This window comes from Mustela lutreola, chromosome 4 (assembly GCF_030435805.1).
Source record: "Mustela lutreola isolate mMusLut2 chromosome 4, mMusLut2.pri, whole genome shotgun sequence".
Lineage (NCBI taxonomy): Eukaryota > Metazoa > Chordata > Mammalia > Carnivora > Mustelidae > Mustela > Mustela lutreola.
The window spans coordinates 23,751,671-23,766,705 of NC_081293.1; the positions used below are offsets into that span (position 1 = coordinate 23,751,671).

The 15,035-nt window shown below is 40.5% G+C and overlaps 1 protein-coding gene across 1 annotated transcript in view; it reads right to left on the reverse strand.

Annotated features, from left to right (window-relative positions):
• Nucleotides 1-15,035, reverse strand: part of SORCS3 (sortilin related VPS10 domain containing receptor 3) — a 590,518-nt gene that overhangs the window by 67,416 nt on the left and 508,067 nt on the right. Inside the window, exon 14 of the mRNA XM_059173261.1 lies at nt 12,069-12,176. Coding sequence (XP_059029244.1) covers nt 12,069-12,176 — 108 coding nt within the window. The remainder of the gene's footprint in view (nt 1-12,068; nt 12,177-15,035) is intronic.

Below are 15,035 nucleotides of genomic sequence, written 5' to 3' on the forward strand. Positions count from 1 at the left end.
AAGGCAACAACAAGGCATAGGAAAGAAAGCTGAGTTTTTACAATGAATTTAAAGAATCATTCTATGTCCAAACAACCTCAATTCTTTTCTCAAATCTTAATAAGTTCCTTCAATGGGTTTGAAAGTTAAAAGTCCATAACTGTGGGCTATGGAACCTGTGGTCTGCGAAACTAGACGAAGAATCAGGAGTTGGGCTAAGAAGGGGAATCTAAGAGATGGACACAGAGGGAGAAAGTGGACGTTCCAAACAGGAGGAAATATATGGAAATGAAAAGAGATCGAAGAAAGGAGAAGGAAAACGACCTGGTTTTCCCATGGCATTACACTTCCCAATCTCTTACTTCATGTCAAGTTCCAAAGCAAGAGATGAAAGGAACACTACAGACACAAAATTCAGCCCTTGCCCTTAAATGTTTGGAGTGTGGTCCAATGGCATTATTAACTCACCATGTATCTGCTGAGCACCAGTGGTGCACAAGTCTCGATGTTCAGGCCTCTGAGAGATGACCAATAAGACAGTTGCAAACCCTATGATTCTCACAGACTCCCACTGCAGAGGTGACCAATATAAAAAACACTAAGATAACAGTGCAAAAACAAAAACAATGGCAATTCGCCATCACCTAGCCATCCCACTTGTAGGTATAAGGTTCTGAGAATTCTATGTAGGCACTTGGAGGCATGTGCAGAGACAGAACAGTACTGCTGAAACCAGTCCAAAACTGGAAACAACCTAAATGTCCACTGATAAGAGAATGGAGAAATAAACTGTGTGTATTCCTATCATGAAAGAATGCCATATAGTATTAAAAGTGTCTGGACCAGATGGATATGCCCCAAGAGAGATAATATTGAGTGACAGACCCCTGTAGGAGAATGACAGCACTTAAATAAATTATACACTTTAAAAACACATAAAGCAACACTACATATATTTCTGTGGATAATTAAATACGTACTGAATGTACCAACAAATGTGCTAGAAGGATATGCATCAAATTCACAGCAGTCACTGATCTCTGTAGGGAGTAAAGGGAAAGGATCTCAAATGGAACAGTAATGAGAAGACCGGTTCTCCTGGGAATTCCCTGAATATTCATTAAAAAAAATCTGAAGCCCAAGTCAGAGTGTGTTAATATTTATTAATTCCAGGTGGTTGGTACACTGATGCTTATGAAATTGCTCTTTATACTTTATTATGGCATGTATGAAACTCTCAAAGAGAACGGCAAGAAACAATATAGGTGTGAAACTGTGGCTGCATCTATTGTGGAAACCACAAATTGAAAATCTCACAGGAGCCAGAAGGGCAGCTTAAATGGACCATGAATGAGCTGAAGCATGGGAGTAGACACCTGTACATCAGATGAGAGGTAGGGTATGCCCAACCCAAAGCGGGCAACCTTTCTGCCGCTCTAGAAAATTGTCAGACTACAGGCATTTGGATTCAATGCTGCCAAATATTTCCAAATTTGCAAATTTGGGCTGCATTAAAAAAAAAAAAAAAGTGAAGACCAAATTAAGCATACCTGTGAGCCAAACCCTGAAGCTTAAGAAAGAAATCCAGTGAAAAGCAATAAGAGCTGAAGGAATTGAGGAGGGCTTCCTGAAAGAGGTGCCCTGCCTGTGTGGTTAGGGTTAGAAATGAGGCAACTTCTAAGGCATTCCCAATGATCTGCCTGTTCAATCTTTTCAGAAAGGGGTATGACTGGAGATATCGGTTGTGAGCGGGGGCAGTTTGTAAAAACTGGGTCAAAAATTCAAATTATATTTGTAACAAGTCACAATACATTAAGTTCCATGTACCTTCTCATTTGGGGTCCACAGATTACAACCTGTGGAACAAATCTGGCCTGCTCTCCATTCTGGAAGGCCTACAAGCTAACAATGGTTTTTACAGTTTAAATGGTTGGGGAAAGAAAAGCAAATGAAGAATGGTATTTTTGACATGTAAAAACTGCATGCAATTCACATTTCAGTGTCTACTGATAAAAGTTTTTTTTTTTTCCCCCAGCATAACAGTATTCCTTGTTTTTGCACCACACCCAGTGCTCCATGCAATCCGTGCCCTCTCTATTTGGAACACACTGTTGACCAAATCAATGGCTATGAGTGAATGGCTATGGCTTTTTTTTTTTTTTTTTTTTTTTTTTTACCCTAGATCAGGAGTCAAGTAGGTGCATCAAAGACCCCATGACCAGCAAAAGCAAAAATCATTAGGGAAAATCTCTGTCAACCCCTGTCTAGGAGGCCAAAGTTCTTCCCTGAAAATGAACCATTTCTTGCTCATTAGAAGACAGAGACTATAAACAGCTCTAATGTCCCCCTGAGGAGATTATTTCACTTAATTCCCAAATCCATGTCAGGAGAGCCAAGCTCAGAGGGAGAGCAAGCGAAGCTTCTAAGGTCACATGGGTGGTAAGTGGTACCCTGAGCCCTCTCCCCAGAGCGTGGCGCTCCAACACTCAAGCTCTTGGCCGCCACTCCAGCCCACACAGCAGTTTGTTGCCCAGAATAAGGCTTTTCCTTCCAGGCTGTAGCCAGCCTCCCGTCCATCCCAGGGACACCCCGAAATCCCCACGCTGGCACACATGCTGCTTTTGTGTTCCTTGGCACACACAGGAGGGTGCTTGTGGGATGATGGAAGTCAGCTGACAATGTGAAGGATGTGAACCCAGCAGCCAGCCTGAGAGGCAATGACTTCAGAGTTCCACTGGATTTACCAATTACTCGAATGACTTACTTTGGGCAAAGTAAAATCGGACTCTTCCAGCAAACAACAGAGAATTGAAAAACAGATCAATGGAAGCAGCGCTAGTTCATTTCCAACGACTTTATCGGATGCAGTTACCAGAGGCTAAACAATGCATTTATGCTCAGAGTTGGGTCTTGGTGTGGCGCCAAGGCTAGATTTGAGAGCACGTTCCCTGCTAAGCATGTGGTCACAGTCTCTTAGGTGGAAATAAGGTCTTCATTTTTTTTTTTTTTTTAACCTCAGCATCCTCAGGATGTGCATAATTTTCTAGGCAAAATGTTCTCTCTCTTTCTCCCTTGACTATGGCTATTAGTTCTGCTGGTAGAACAATGGATCAGAGATTTATGCCAATTAGAACTGCATTTATCCAAGGAGTCAACAAGGCATTTGGCCTAGACAATTTGCCATAAGCATCTCTAACCTTCTTACCACTCACTCTCCCATCTGCAGGCCAGGCATGGTCTACTGTTCCATGTTTGCTCATAATTCTCCCTCTCTCCTGCCTCACTGCAGAGCCACAAAGCCTCTTCTAGCTATTTTATCTTCAATCCCTTCTTTGATATCCAATGACAACTACAATTTGTCTCATACCTTCCAATCTCATTGTTCTCCATGTCTAGCACATGTTCATCATATCTTTTCAAACAGGTTGTGTTTGAATGAGTCTGCTGTGACTTGGTGTCAAGCACAGTGGCCATCCCTCCATACTTCATGAATAACGTCCTGCCACTCTAGCCCCACACACCATGCCCCTTTACTGAACAAACACTGGTGAACTCTAGTATCTTTCCTCCAACTTCAGCTCTGAGCCTGATGTTTGAAATTCACATTCTTTGCTCTCAATCTGCCTCTTCCTGAATGTGTGAGCTGAGCACTGAATTTCTCAGATCCTCAATTTCTCAGAGCACATCTGCCCAGTGATAACAATCTGTTGTATCTGGTGGGGTTGTTGGGAGAAATCTATGCAATTAAATTTGGGAAAGTGCTCAGATACCTGGCACAAAAGTGGGTGTTGGGCAGACACAGGTTGGTAAGAAGATACTTCTTACTCTTGGCAAGAAGTGTCCACTTTCTTCCAGGGAGGCAGGACTTCCCTCTTGGTTTCATTGGTTTTATTTTTGTTTGTTTTTTTGTTTTTTCCACTCTGAGAGGCTGCCAGGTGGTCCCTGGCTCCTGTAAAAGATCAGCTAAATCACAGCCAATGAGTTCAAATATTTCATACCAAGAAAGGATTTCTTTTTCTTTTTTCTTTTTTTTTAAGATTTTATTTATTTATTTGTCAGAGAGAGAGCGAGTGAGAGCGAGCACAGGCAGACAGAGTGGAAGGCAGAGTCAGAGGGAGAAGCAGGCTCCCTGTGGAGCAAGGATCCCGATGTGGGACTCGATCCCAGGACGCTGGGATCATGACCTGAGCTGAAGGCAGCTGCTTAACCAACTGAGCCACCCAGGCGTCCCCCAAGAAAGGATTTCAAATGTAGTTTTGAGGATGCAGGAAAGCAGTGTTTCCCATCTGATTCCACATCTAAGCCACAGCAAAAAGAGTTTTCTTTAAAGGACTATTTTGGGGGCAAATAATACACCGAAGATGCTGGAATGCCCCAGCAGCACAGGATCTCAGCAACTAGAGAGCCACTGCCTGAGATGGCCATAGGCCCTCTGGCTTATCAATCATCCAGCCCTATTCTCAGCCTGAAGTAATATGAATGGTCACATTTCACAATGAATTAGGCTAGACTAGATGGTTCCTGTCAAGGTTACCAAGGAAATGTTGAAATAATAACATTTGAAAAGACAGTGGAGAAAAGAGCAATGAAAGTAAGCAAATCTCATGCCTGCAAGCCAGGGACCGTCTCTCTCACACAAATTCCCCTGTCGAGCTAGTGTTGGAAGGTACTGTGCTGCCCAAGCACTGGTCTCCAGGTGAAGTGGAAGCCGGTGGACTCTTGTGAAAGGTGGAGGAAATCAGGGATCACTCCCAGGAGGGTCCCCAGTCTCCAGCTGTCCTGTTGCACCCATGCATCATTCCACCCCCTGCATCACTATCCTCCATAGACTGCATACACAAGACTCTGACTCTGACCCAACCCCTACATCCTCATAACTTGCAACTACTGGATTCTGATCATAGTACTTCAGAGTCCAGGGAGATCTCTACAATCACAACAGTGGTAAGATTACTGGGGACCGGGCACCTGGGTGGCTCAGTTGGTTAAGTGTTTGCCTTCAGCTCAGGTCATGATCCCAGAGTCCTAGTATTAAGTCCCAAGTTGGGCTCCTGGCTCACCAGGGAGTTTGCCTCTCCTTTTGCCCCTCCTCCCACTCATTCTCTCTCTCTCTCTAATTTTCTCTCTCAAATAAATACAATTTAAAAAAAAAGATTATTGGGGACCATAACATGTGCTTGTTAATTCATTCATTTACTCATTCAATACATGTATGCCATTAAATCCTTAGTGCAAGCACAAAGCTGATAAACATATGGCACCCACAGGACAAAATACACAAAGATCCTCCCTCATAAAGTTTAAAAATCATGTATGTGTTTACTCACATACACATGTATGTCTGTCTCTGTCTTGAGGGCAGTTGAAGGTGAAGGAGGAAGTTACAAAAATGCCATTTTCATTAATATTTATTGTTGAAAGCATTGTGAAGGTAAACTACTGAGGGGTAAGACAGGATATAGGAAGGGGGTCCCCAGTGTGATCTAATGGGATAAAGAAGGTACACTAGAAAAGCTGACCCTTAAGCTGTGACCTGAAAGATACCTAGAAGTTTGGTTGTTCAAGTGTGGAGTGCAAGCAACTTCCAGGCAGATACACACACACACAAATCTTGGGGCAGGAAGGCGCAAATGGATCAGAGAAAGGCAATCAGAGTGTGGGGCCAGAAGTGAGGTCCCAGTCATGTGGTCAGTGTAGATATCTCTAGGCCATTCAGTGAGTTTGGATTTTATCATAAAGGCAATGGAGAGCCTTCCATGGGTTTTTGAGAAGAGGAGGGCATTACCACATTTTTAATTTCAAGAACATCACTTTGGATAAGACCAAATCCCTAAACATAACTTAAGAACCCTCCCAGTATCAATCCCTTGACACATAGCCATGTGCTCTTCCATGGCTCATTGTTTTGTTTCTGTTCTTTGTCTTCAAATCAGTAATTCTTTCAACAAATAATTACTGATTGCCTACAGTGTGGTAATTCCTTTCAGGAGTAGTACTGAAGTCAAAGTCCTCAACAAAATGATGAAAAATTTCTGCTTTCTTTGAGCTTACATTCTATTACCCATTATTGGCTTTTCAGGTAAACTGCTATTGAAATTTCAAGATCAACTCAACTGACACTCTTTTGTGTATGTGAAGTCTTCACTTCCTTTTACTCATATCCCAGTTATACAACTAGGGTTCTTTGATGGTTGGTGTATCTCCCTCCCCCAACACATTGGCCCAAGTGATCCCTGTAGGTAAAAAGAATGGTATTTACCTCTTTAATTCTCTCTAACAGAGTCTGAAAGATATTAGAATCTTCTTACACAATTTTCAATAATGAACTGTGTATTATTCAGAGCTCTCCAGAGAAACAGAACCAATAAGATATGTATATAGAATTGACCCCTGAATAATGCAGGGATTAGGGGCATCAAGATTCTGCATGGCTAAAAATCTGTGTATTACTTTTGACTCCCCCAAAACTTAACTATTAGTATGTCTACTGTTGACTGGAAGTCTTACCGATAACATGAGGTCAATGAACACATATTACGTATGTTATATGTATTATAGACCGTATTCTTATGATAAAGTCAGCTAGATAAAAAAGATCATAAGAAAGTGAAAATATATTTATAGTACTGTACCATATCTATTGAAAAAAAAAATCCATGTGTAACTAGACCCATGCAGGTCAAACCTGTATTGTTAAAAGGTCAAGTGTGTGTGTGTGTGTGTGTGTGTGTGTGTGTGTGTGTGTGTACATAAATATATATAGATAGAGAGAAAAAAGAATTTACTATAAGCAACTGGCTTACACAGTTATGAAGGCTGACAAGTCCCAAGATCTGTGGGGTGAGTCTGCAACCTAGAAACCCAGGAGAGCTGATAAGAGTAGTTCTAGGCTTGAAACCCAGGAAGAATGGATTTTTTTTTTAGTTGGAATTAAATGCCAGAAAAAGCCATCTCCTAGTTCAAAGGCAGCCAGGCAGTCAGAATTCTTTCTTGCTCAGGGAAAGGTCAGGCTTTTTGTTCTATTCATACTTGTAACTGATGGGATAAGACCCATCCATATTAGGGAGGGCAATCTGCTTTAGGAGGTCTACTGATTTAAATGTTAGTCTTATCCAAAAATACGCTCACAGAAACATGAAGAATAATGTTTGACCAAATATCTAGGTACCCTGTAGCCCTATCAAGAGGACATATAAAATGAACTATTCTAAACTGATAAATATTTAAATCCTCCAAATGAAGGTAACGAGATAAGCCAATCAAACCTTAGTGAGAATGAGCAAGCCTTTCTTCCTCCCTGACCATAGCTGAGCTAGAGAGTCAGGGTTAGCCATGAGGAGAAAAATACAGAGTCAAATAGCCTACATCATGAGCGAGTTTTTGATTAAATGGCCAAGAGTAAGCATACTTGTCCCCAAATGGGCCCCTTGCCCTCATAGTGCTTAGGGGATATAGCAAATTTTTTGAACTCCTACTTCAATCCATGTCATTGTCATTCCACGAGGTAAAAGCTCTGCCTGGCCCTATTGGGTCACCTCCTTTTAAAGTCATTTTCAAATCTAAGGCAGAGACAGAAATCGCCTCATGACAGTCTTTCCAGGGCTCATACTTGTGGTTGTCTGAAGAGCCCTGACAACATCTGGATCATTTTCATACTGGAGATACTTGGATTTAATAAAAAGTTGAAAACAGGCAGCCTGAATTGCTTATACTTGGTTGGACAACTGCATCCAAACTCATCTTAATTTCATGAGAAGACAAGTACCTGTCTGTCCCAAATTCTATGTAAGACAGTTATGCTCTACCCTCGCACCTTTTCTACTTGCTAGCATTTAAAGTATCTTGATGAAGAAGGTAGAGGGGGCAGAAGCTTTTCCTGCTCTTGTGGAGTCGTAGTGGGGAGGAAAGGAAAATAGGAGTGTTATCTCGTCTTTTCAGTAAATGGTTTGGCCCTGAGGTCAATCGTATCCATGTGACCAGCTAAACTCCATCTGAAGCTGAGAAAAAAATTATTACAATTTAAGATTAGATGAACACAGAATTTAAACTGTACCCTTAGACTTGCTAGGGAATGCCCAGTCATGTAGAGGTTGGTGTACATGGGATATTATTCAAAGTAATGCCCAAGAGAAGCATGCAATGAGTTTAAAGAGGTTCCATCCAAGAAGATGCAGGATAAGTCTTATTACAGGAGGAGGAGAAAGCTTTAAAAAAAAAAAAAAAGGAGGGACCAGTATGTGTCTTTCACACAAAATCAAGGAATACCTTACTTTAGAACCATATATATCTCTTCACTACCCAAGTACTGGGCATTCTAGGACCATGTCAGGTTTGACTGTGATGAGCAGCCACATCTGGTTTAATAAATTCAGGCCAACTATACAACCTTCTTGAATGTGTGTACCTTTTGCCTTATGGAATTTAGAATTCAATACTTTAACTCTTTGATGGCAGTATCAGGAAGTCCTAGAAAAGAGGAAGGTTTTCTTTTCATAGCTAGTGACCAAACAAAGGACAGGAAATAATTTGCCAAAGTTAGCTCCTGTCAGAGATCCTCCTGAACAAAGATGGTGGTATTCCCAGTAGTTCATATGCATCCCAGAATTTTTAAGAAAACATCTTAATCTCCTGGCAGAGTATTCTAGGTAAAATAACAGAGTCATTTGTATTTACATTTATTAAATGCACAAGCACACAAACTTTACGAAGACAGGAATTTCTGATTTGTCCTTCTAGAACAGTCTCTACCATATAGGTAACAATTTTTTAAGGTTTATTATTATTATTCTTTTACAGTATAACCTTACAAAGATCTTGCCAGGACCTTAAATCCTTGGGCTTTCTCTTTCACTGTATCTCTGTTACCTATCTCTGTATATACATACATGTATGTGTGTGTGTGTGCATCAGTATACACATACACTTGCATATATATACTTATGATACAGGTATATCTATATATTTACCAAATCGCTTCTATTTTAGAAATAATATTTATACTACAATACTTGCTTTAAACATCCAGAACTTAGGCTACACATTATTGCTGGGTATCTGCCCAATGATGAAACTTTAGGCTCTAAGCGTCAGTAATAATATGCTGTATCTTAAATACTGTGTATGCTTATATGGCTACACTTGCATACAGTATTGTTAACTCTTAATAAAGTGATTTCTCAGCCTAACAATAAAAGTCTGTTTGTTCAGAAACTTTAACTAGAAATGAGTTGGTGAGACAATTCTATAGAGGGTGTATTTTAAGAAAATGGGAAGAAAGTACTGGACAAAACTCAAAAAACAGCCTTACATCCTGAGCAGCAAATTCTATGGGACATCCTTGCTCACATTTTACAACAGAACTGCCCAGAGAAGTCTTCCCCTAACACAGGTGCACATCTACAGATATCAGTTACTAATGCAATATACCCCTTGGGAGGATCAGAGCAGCTTTTCCTAGGGCTTGATATCCTATCTTTCCATTTTCAACTACAGAGCTCTGGGACCCAACCCAGTACCTAAAACATAGCAGATGCTCAAAAATGAGTGTTAAGTCTGTAAAAGACACGTTCACCACCCTTGGAGTTAAAGGAAAATATTTCCCTGGCAATTTAGAAAATTCAGAGAGAATTAAAGAAGAGAATTTAAAATCACTCTTTCTTGCACCTGTCCTAAATGTTTTAAAGGCATTCTGTGTAACCATTCAGGTTTTCTATTATAAACCTTTTTTGTAATAATGAGGGCACTGGGAATCCTGGACTTTTTCTCTAGACAAGTCCTATAGATATGAGATCCTTGCAGGCTTCTGCTAAGCTTGCTAAAAAGGAGATTTTTAGGATTTCAACATTTTAAAAAGAAGCAGAAGGATTGATTCAATCTTAGAAATGAAGATCCATCATGGCTAGCTACCAGACAGGTAAGTCATAGCTACTGGATTGCACAGAATCTGAGCTCGGGTGCCCGAAACGGGGGGTGAGATTTTTGTCCCTTTGTTCTTCCCAATTTGTGCACCAGTTTTCAACACAGCTGAGTATTTTCTGTTACTTGGAAAGCCCAGAGGACTGGTTAGTCAACACTCTGGGTGTCAGAATGGACCTAAAGAGGTGGGACATGGCAAAGAAGTCAATTTGGGGTCCAGACTATGACACTTGGACAAAAATGCACAGCTGCAGTTGTCACAGACTTTTTTAAACTGATACTCTCAGGAAAAGAAAGTACAAAACTAGCCATTTGCCCTGTATTGGCCTCCTCCTCAAAGCCCATAAGTCTCATTCAGGAAAAGACTCATTCAAACTATAAAGACATTCATGAACGCAAAGCTTCCCAAAGAATAGCAGGATTCCCTAGGGGAAGAAGACTACACTCTTCCCTCAAACCAGCAGAGAAGTGTTCTGTGGGCCCCTCTGTGTCAACCCCACAACATGGCAGGTTTCCTTAATCTTGCCAAGTGACTCCCTTCAGTCCGCTCAATGAAGATGAAGGTGTACAATGTTCTAGTCACTTCAAAGTGCAGGAGGCGATGGTGGTACTGGCTGGTGGAGGGCTACTGTGACCATCTCCCCATATTCCCCTCATTATCCATGTGCACACAAACACACATAGGTGATTAGCTCTTTAGGAATTAGAGTTAGACAGACTTCTTTTCCTTCTTTTTATATCTGTTTTTTATATCTTTTTTTTTTCAAGATTATTTTTAACTTTTTAATTGAACAACTTTATAACATTTATAACATTTCTTTTTTTTATTATTTCTTTTCAGCGTAGCAGTATTCATTGTTTTTGCACCACACCCAGTGCTCCATGCAATACGTGTCTTCCCTAATACCCACCACCTTGTTCCCCCAACCTCCCACCCCCCGCCCTTTCAAGACCCTCAAGTTGTTTCTCAGAGTCCATAGTCTCTCATGGTTCACCTCCCCTTCCAATTTCCCTCAACTCTCTTTTCCTCTCCATCTCCCCACTACTGGGTATTTACCCCAAAGATACAGATGTAGTGAAAAGAAAGGCCATCTGTACCCCAGTGTTTATAGCAGCAATGGCACAGTCGCCAAACTATGGAAAGAACCAAGATGCCCTTCAACAGACGAATGGATAAAGAAGATGTGGTCCACATACACTATGGAGTATTATGCCTCCATCAGAAAGGATGAATACCCAACTTTTGTAGCAACATGGATGGGACTGGAAGAGATACGCTGAGTGAAATAAGTCAAGCAGATAGAGTCAATTATCATATGGTTTCACTTATTTGTGGAGCATAACAAATAACATGGAGGACATAGGGAGATGGAGTTAGACTTTTAAAAACTAGTACCAAATCATTAAATTTTTCTTTAATATTCAGAAAGCACTCTGAGGATTTTTATAACTTAAAGATCATCTATTCTCAGTGTAAAGGAACAGAGAAAAATACAGAATGACAACTCTGTGTGTGTGTGTGTGTGTGTGTGTGTATGTGTGTCACAGACTCCAAGAGTTTCCCTTAAAATATTCCCTTATTCCAGTATGTTGGCTGTTTTATTTGCTATACCTGTCCCCGTCCCTTGACCCCTACTGGACCATTCTGGAAAGAAACAGGTCATGTCTAAAGACTGAAGCTTTCTGTTTGCTTGGATTTAGGATACATGGAAATTTGCTAGAATATCCTAAAGGGGCACCTGGGTGGCTCAGTGGGTTAAAGCCTCTGCCTTTGGCTCAGGTCAGAATCCCAGGGTCCTGGGATCGAGCCCCGCATTGGGCTCTCTGCTTAGGAGGGAGCCTGCTTCTTCCTCTCTCTCTCTCTCTCTCTGCCTGCCTCTCTGCCTACTTGTGATCTCTGTCTGTCAAATAAATAAATAAAATCTTAAAAAAAAAAAAGAAAAGAACATCCTAAATACTGTTAGAAGCAACTGGTCACTTAAGAGCCTAGCTTTTTAGATGTTGTCAGTAGCTTTCTGAGTTGGTGGGTATAAGAACATATATTTCCACTTTACAGATGAGGAAACGAGGGACCAGATTGGAATGTTTTGGGGTTCCCCAGGAAAACCTGTGGCCTCAGCGGAGAAAGAACCCATGTCTCAGGCTCCTATCAGCACAGCAGAATAAGTACTCACGTCATGATTTGGGTCTCCACTCCCGCCTCCACCAGAGCCCCGTCAACAAAGAGAGGAACCGAAGTGAAGCCATACTTGTCCCAGGAGTGGCCCTCGTCAAAACTCACCCTGGGTTAGAAACAAATACAAGGAAGATACAGCTGAAAATCAAACCACACTCCTTTGCAACCATTTTTCAGGTTATTAAAGTCTCTTCTGCTTCTCACTTTCTGGCAGTCTAAATTATCAATAGGTACTCACCTTTAACATCTCCCCACATTATTATGAGAGTTGATCAAAACTACATTTCCTGGCCCAGTCTGAGACAGCACCAGAGATGCAGAAATATTTCAACATATTAGAATCAAAAACAACAAAAACCAATCCAAACATGAGGGCTGAGTGGATAGTGTCACGTTTCAAGTACTCAGAATAGAACCCGAGGTTCAATTTACAGCACAATCAATTCAGTCCTTGGAGTTTCTGACACAGATAAATTGAGTAGTGCAGGGTGTACCCTAAGGGAGGGGAGGTGTGTGTCTTTCAGATCAAACTAAAAAAAAAAAAAAAAAAAAAAAAAAAAAAAAAAAAAATTTCCTATTTATTCAGAATGAAGGCTAGGATCATTTTCCCTCCCCAGTGCCACTTTCACCCCAGTGCTGAGTGTCTAAGATGAACCAGGCAATGCTGTGCTAACTTTAGTCCAACAGCAAGAAAAGGTCCAGTCCTTTGTGGTTGTAACACCTGAAACTCTTTAAAGGGAAGTGTTACCAGTGGAGGAGACTGGGGCAATTTTGAGTGCGGGCTTTTTTCCCTTTGTTGACATTATCAAGTACCTGACCCTCCTTCTTCCCCAAGGCAGCTTTACTTGCTTCAGTCGCTGCAATCCTTCTTGGCTAAATTAAATCTTCATTCTTCCCTGACTCCATAACTCAGGATTCTCTGAGTTCAGCTGTAGGAACTCTGTAGGCTTCTCCCCTTAATAATGCTGACTGATGACTTCTTAATGGACTTTAAATCCACCCATTCGAAAGTATAATCTTGGGAGTTCACTGGTCATATATGTCTGCTTTTTTCGAATGACTCCTTAAAACCACCCATACATCTTTATTATAATGTTTCTTACCTGATATTTAATAAATAAATGTCTGATTTTTCCAGTAAACTTTGAGTTGAGGTCAAAGGTCATACTATTTATTTTTGCATTCCTAGTACCTAGTAGAAAAATGGGAACCTCCTTGGCACTATATAAATGTTAAATGAATAAATAAACAAAAGAAAGAATGATTTACCACACTCTTCCAATCCATCCATTTTTTTTGAAGCATGCTTTCGCTTTCTATCTTATACTTTCTCAATATGTTTTTTTTTTTTTAATTTGTGGCATACCTAAGTCTATATTCACCAAAAAAAGAAAGCAGACAGTCGGACATTAAGGTTTTATGAGTTCACAAATTATCAGTGTCTATCTTAACTCTTTAAAAGTAATTTCATTAACTTACTTTTGACATGAAAAAATTGTATGCATTTACAGTGTACAACTTAATAATTTGATATATGTATATATTGTGAAAAGATCGCCACAGTCAAACTGGTTTGATCAAACAGGGGTGTCAGAGTAGGGGCAGGAGGGAGAAATGAAGACACGTTGGTCAAAGGGTTCAAAGTTTCTGTTATGCAAGAGGAACGAATTCCAGGTATCTAATGTACAACATGATGACAGTTAACAATACTGTCTTAACTTCTTAAAGAATTTGGTCATTTCAGACTTTTTTTTTTTTATAGGCTGAAGCTTACATGACCATCAAGCTGACGCAGAGAATGTTGGGCAGATCTGAATGGCTTTTCTTAAAAATGAGTTTCTTATAGTAAAAGGGAAAACAAAAGCATGACTGGGAATGGACTTTACCTTTCTTGCCATGGACGTGCTTGGTTCCTAAAATAATTATAGTTGTTTTTTTTTTTAGTATGCTGTGGCCACTGAATAGTTAACTATGAGAGAAGCCTAGGAGACAAGAAATCATTTGTTTAGTTTTCTGTGTGGGTCACTTAGGATAAACTAGTTACTGTATTGATAGGAAGAAGCCAAAGTGAGTTGAAGGCCTCTGTCCTTTCTTCTCAGAGTAAATAGCAGTGGGTACTAGGAGCATCCCAGGGCAGGAGAAGCCTTCATGCCACTGCCATTGAGAATGAGGCAGAAGATAGTCATTGTTACTTTGTACAATGAAAAGACAAAATACCACAGAGTAGACAAGGAGCGACCATCACAACCTTCTAGCTCTGAGATGGAGGTGCCAAGAAAAAGCCAAGGCCAAGTTAGAAAGAAAAAGTGGAAGATAAGGTCTGTTGAATGAACTGAATTCATATGGAAGGAGAAGCAGCATGGGTTAGATAGATAGAAGAATAAGATGAGAAGAAAAACTAATAAATGCCAAAACCCAGGTGAGAAAGCTAGCATACACAGTAACTGAAGCCCAATGTCTGTTATAACCCATGCTTAGAGGCATAAGCAAGGGGACAGCCCTACAGAGCCAGGGCGAGAATGGATCCCATGGTTTTCTCTTACGGTCAACCAACCACTTGAAAGCTCAGGACTGTGTCATGCAGGTGATTTTATGAGATCAGTAATTTCTAACTCTTGAATATTTGAGTTGAGGTAATTATTAAAAACAAAACAAAACTCTCTAAACAAACTCCACAAAATATGACATGAGAAAATTTAATCTCTTAGATATCAGAAATTTGGGTCTGCACGACCTGCCATTTGTGAGAGCTAGTCTTCTCTGATTGCTAGAAGTTTTCTTTAATGCTCTGAAGTAACTATAGTGAATGGTATCCCCAAGGGATGCACCTTCTTTCCCCCATCTCAGTGTAGTAGCTCCTTGAGGGCAGAGACAAAGGAATTGGGAATTCTTTATTAAGTCCATAGGTGAAGGTGAAATTGGTTTGCCACTACTCAGAGAGACAGATGTAAAGTTCCAATGGATC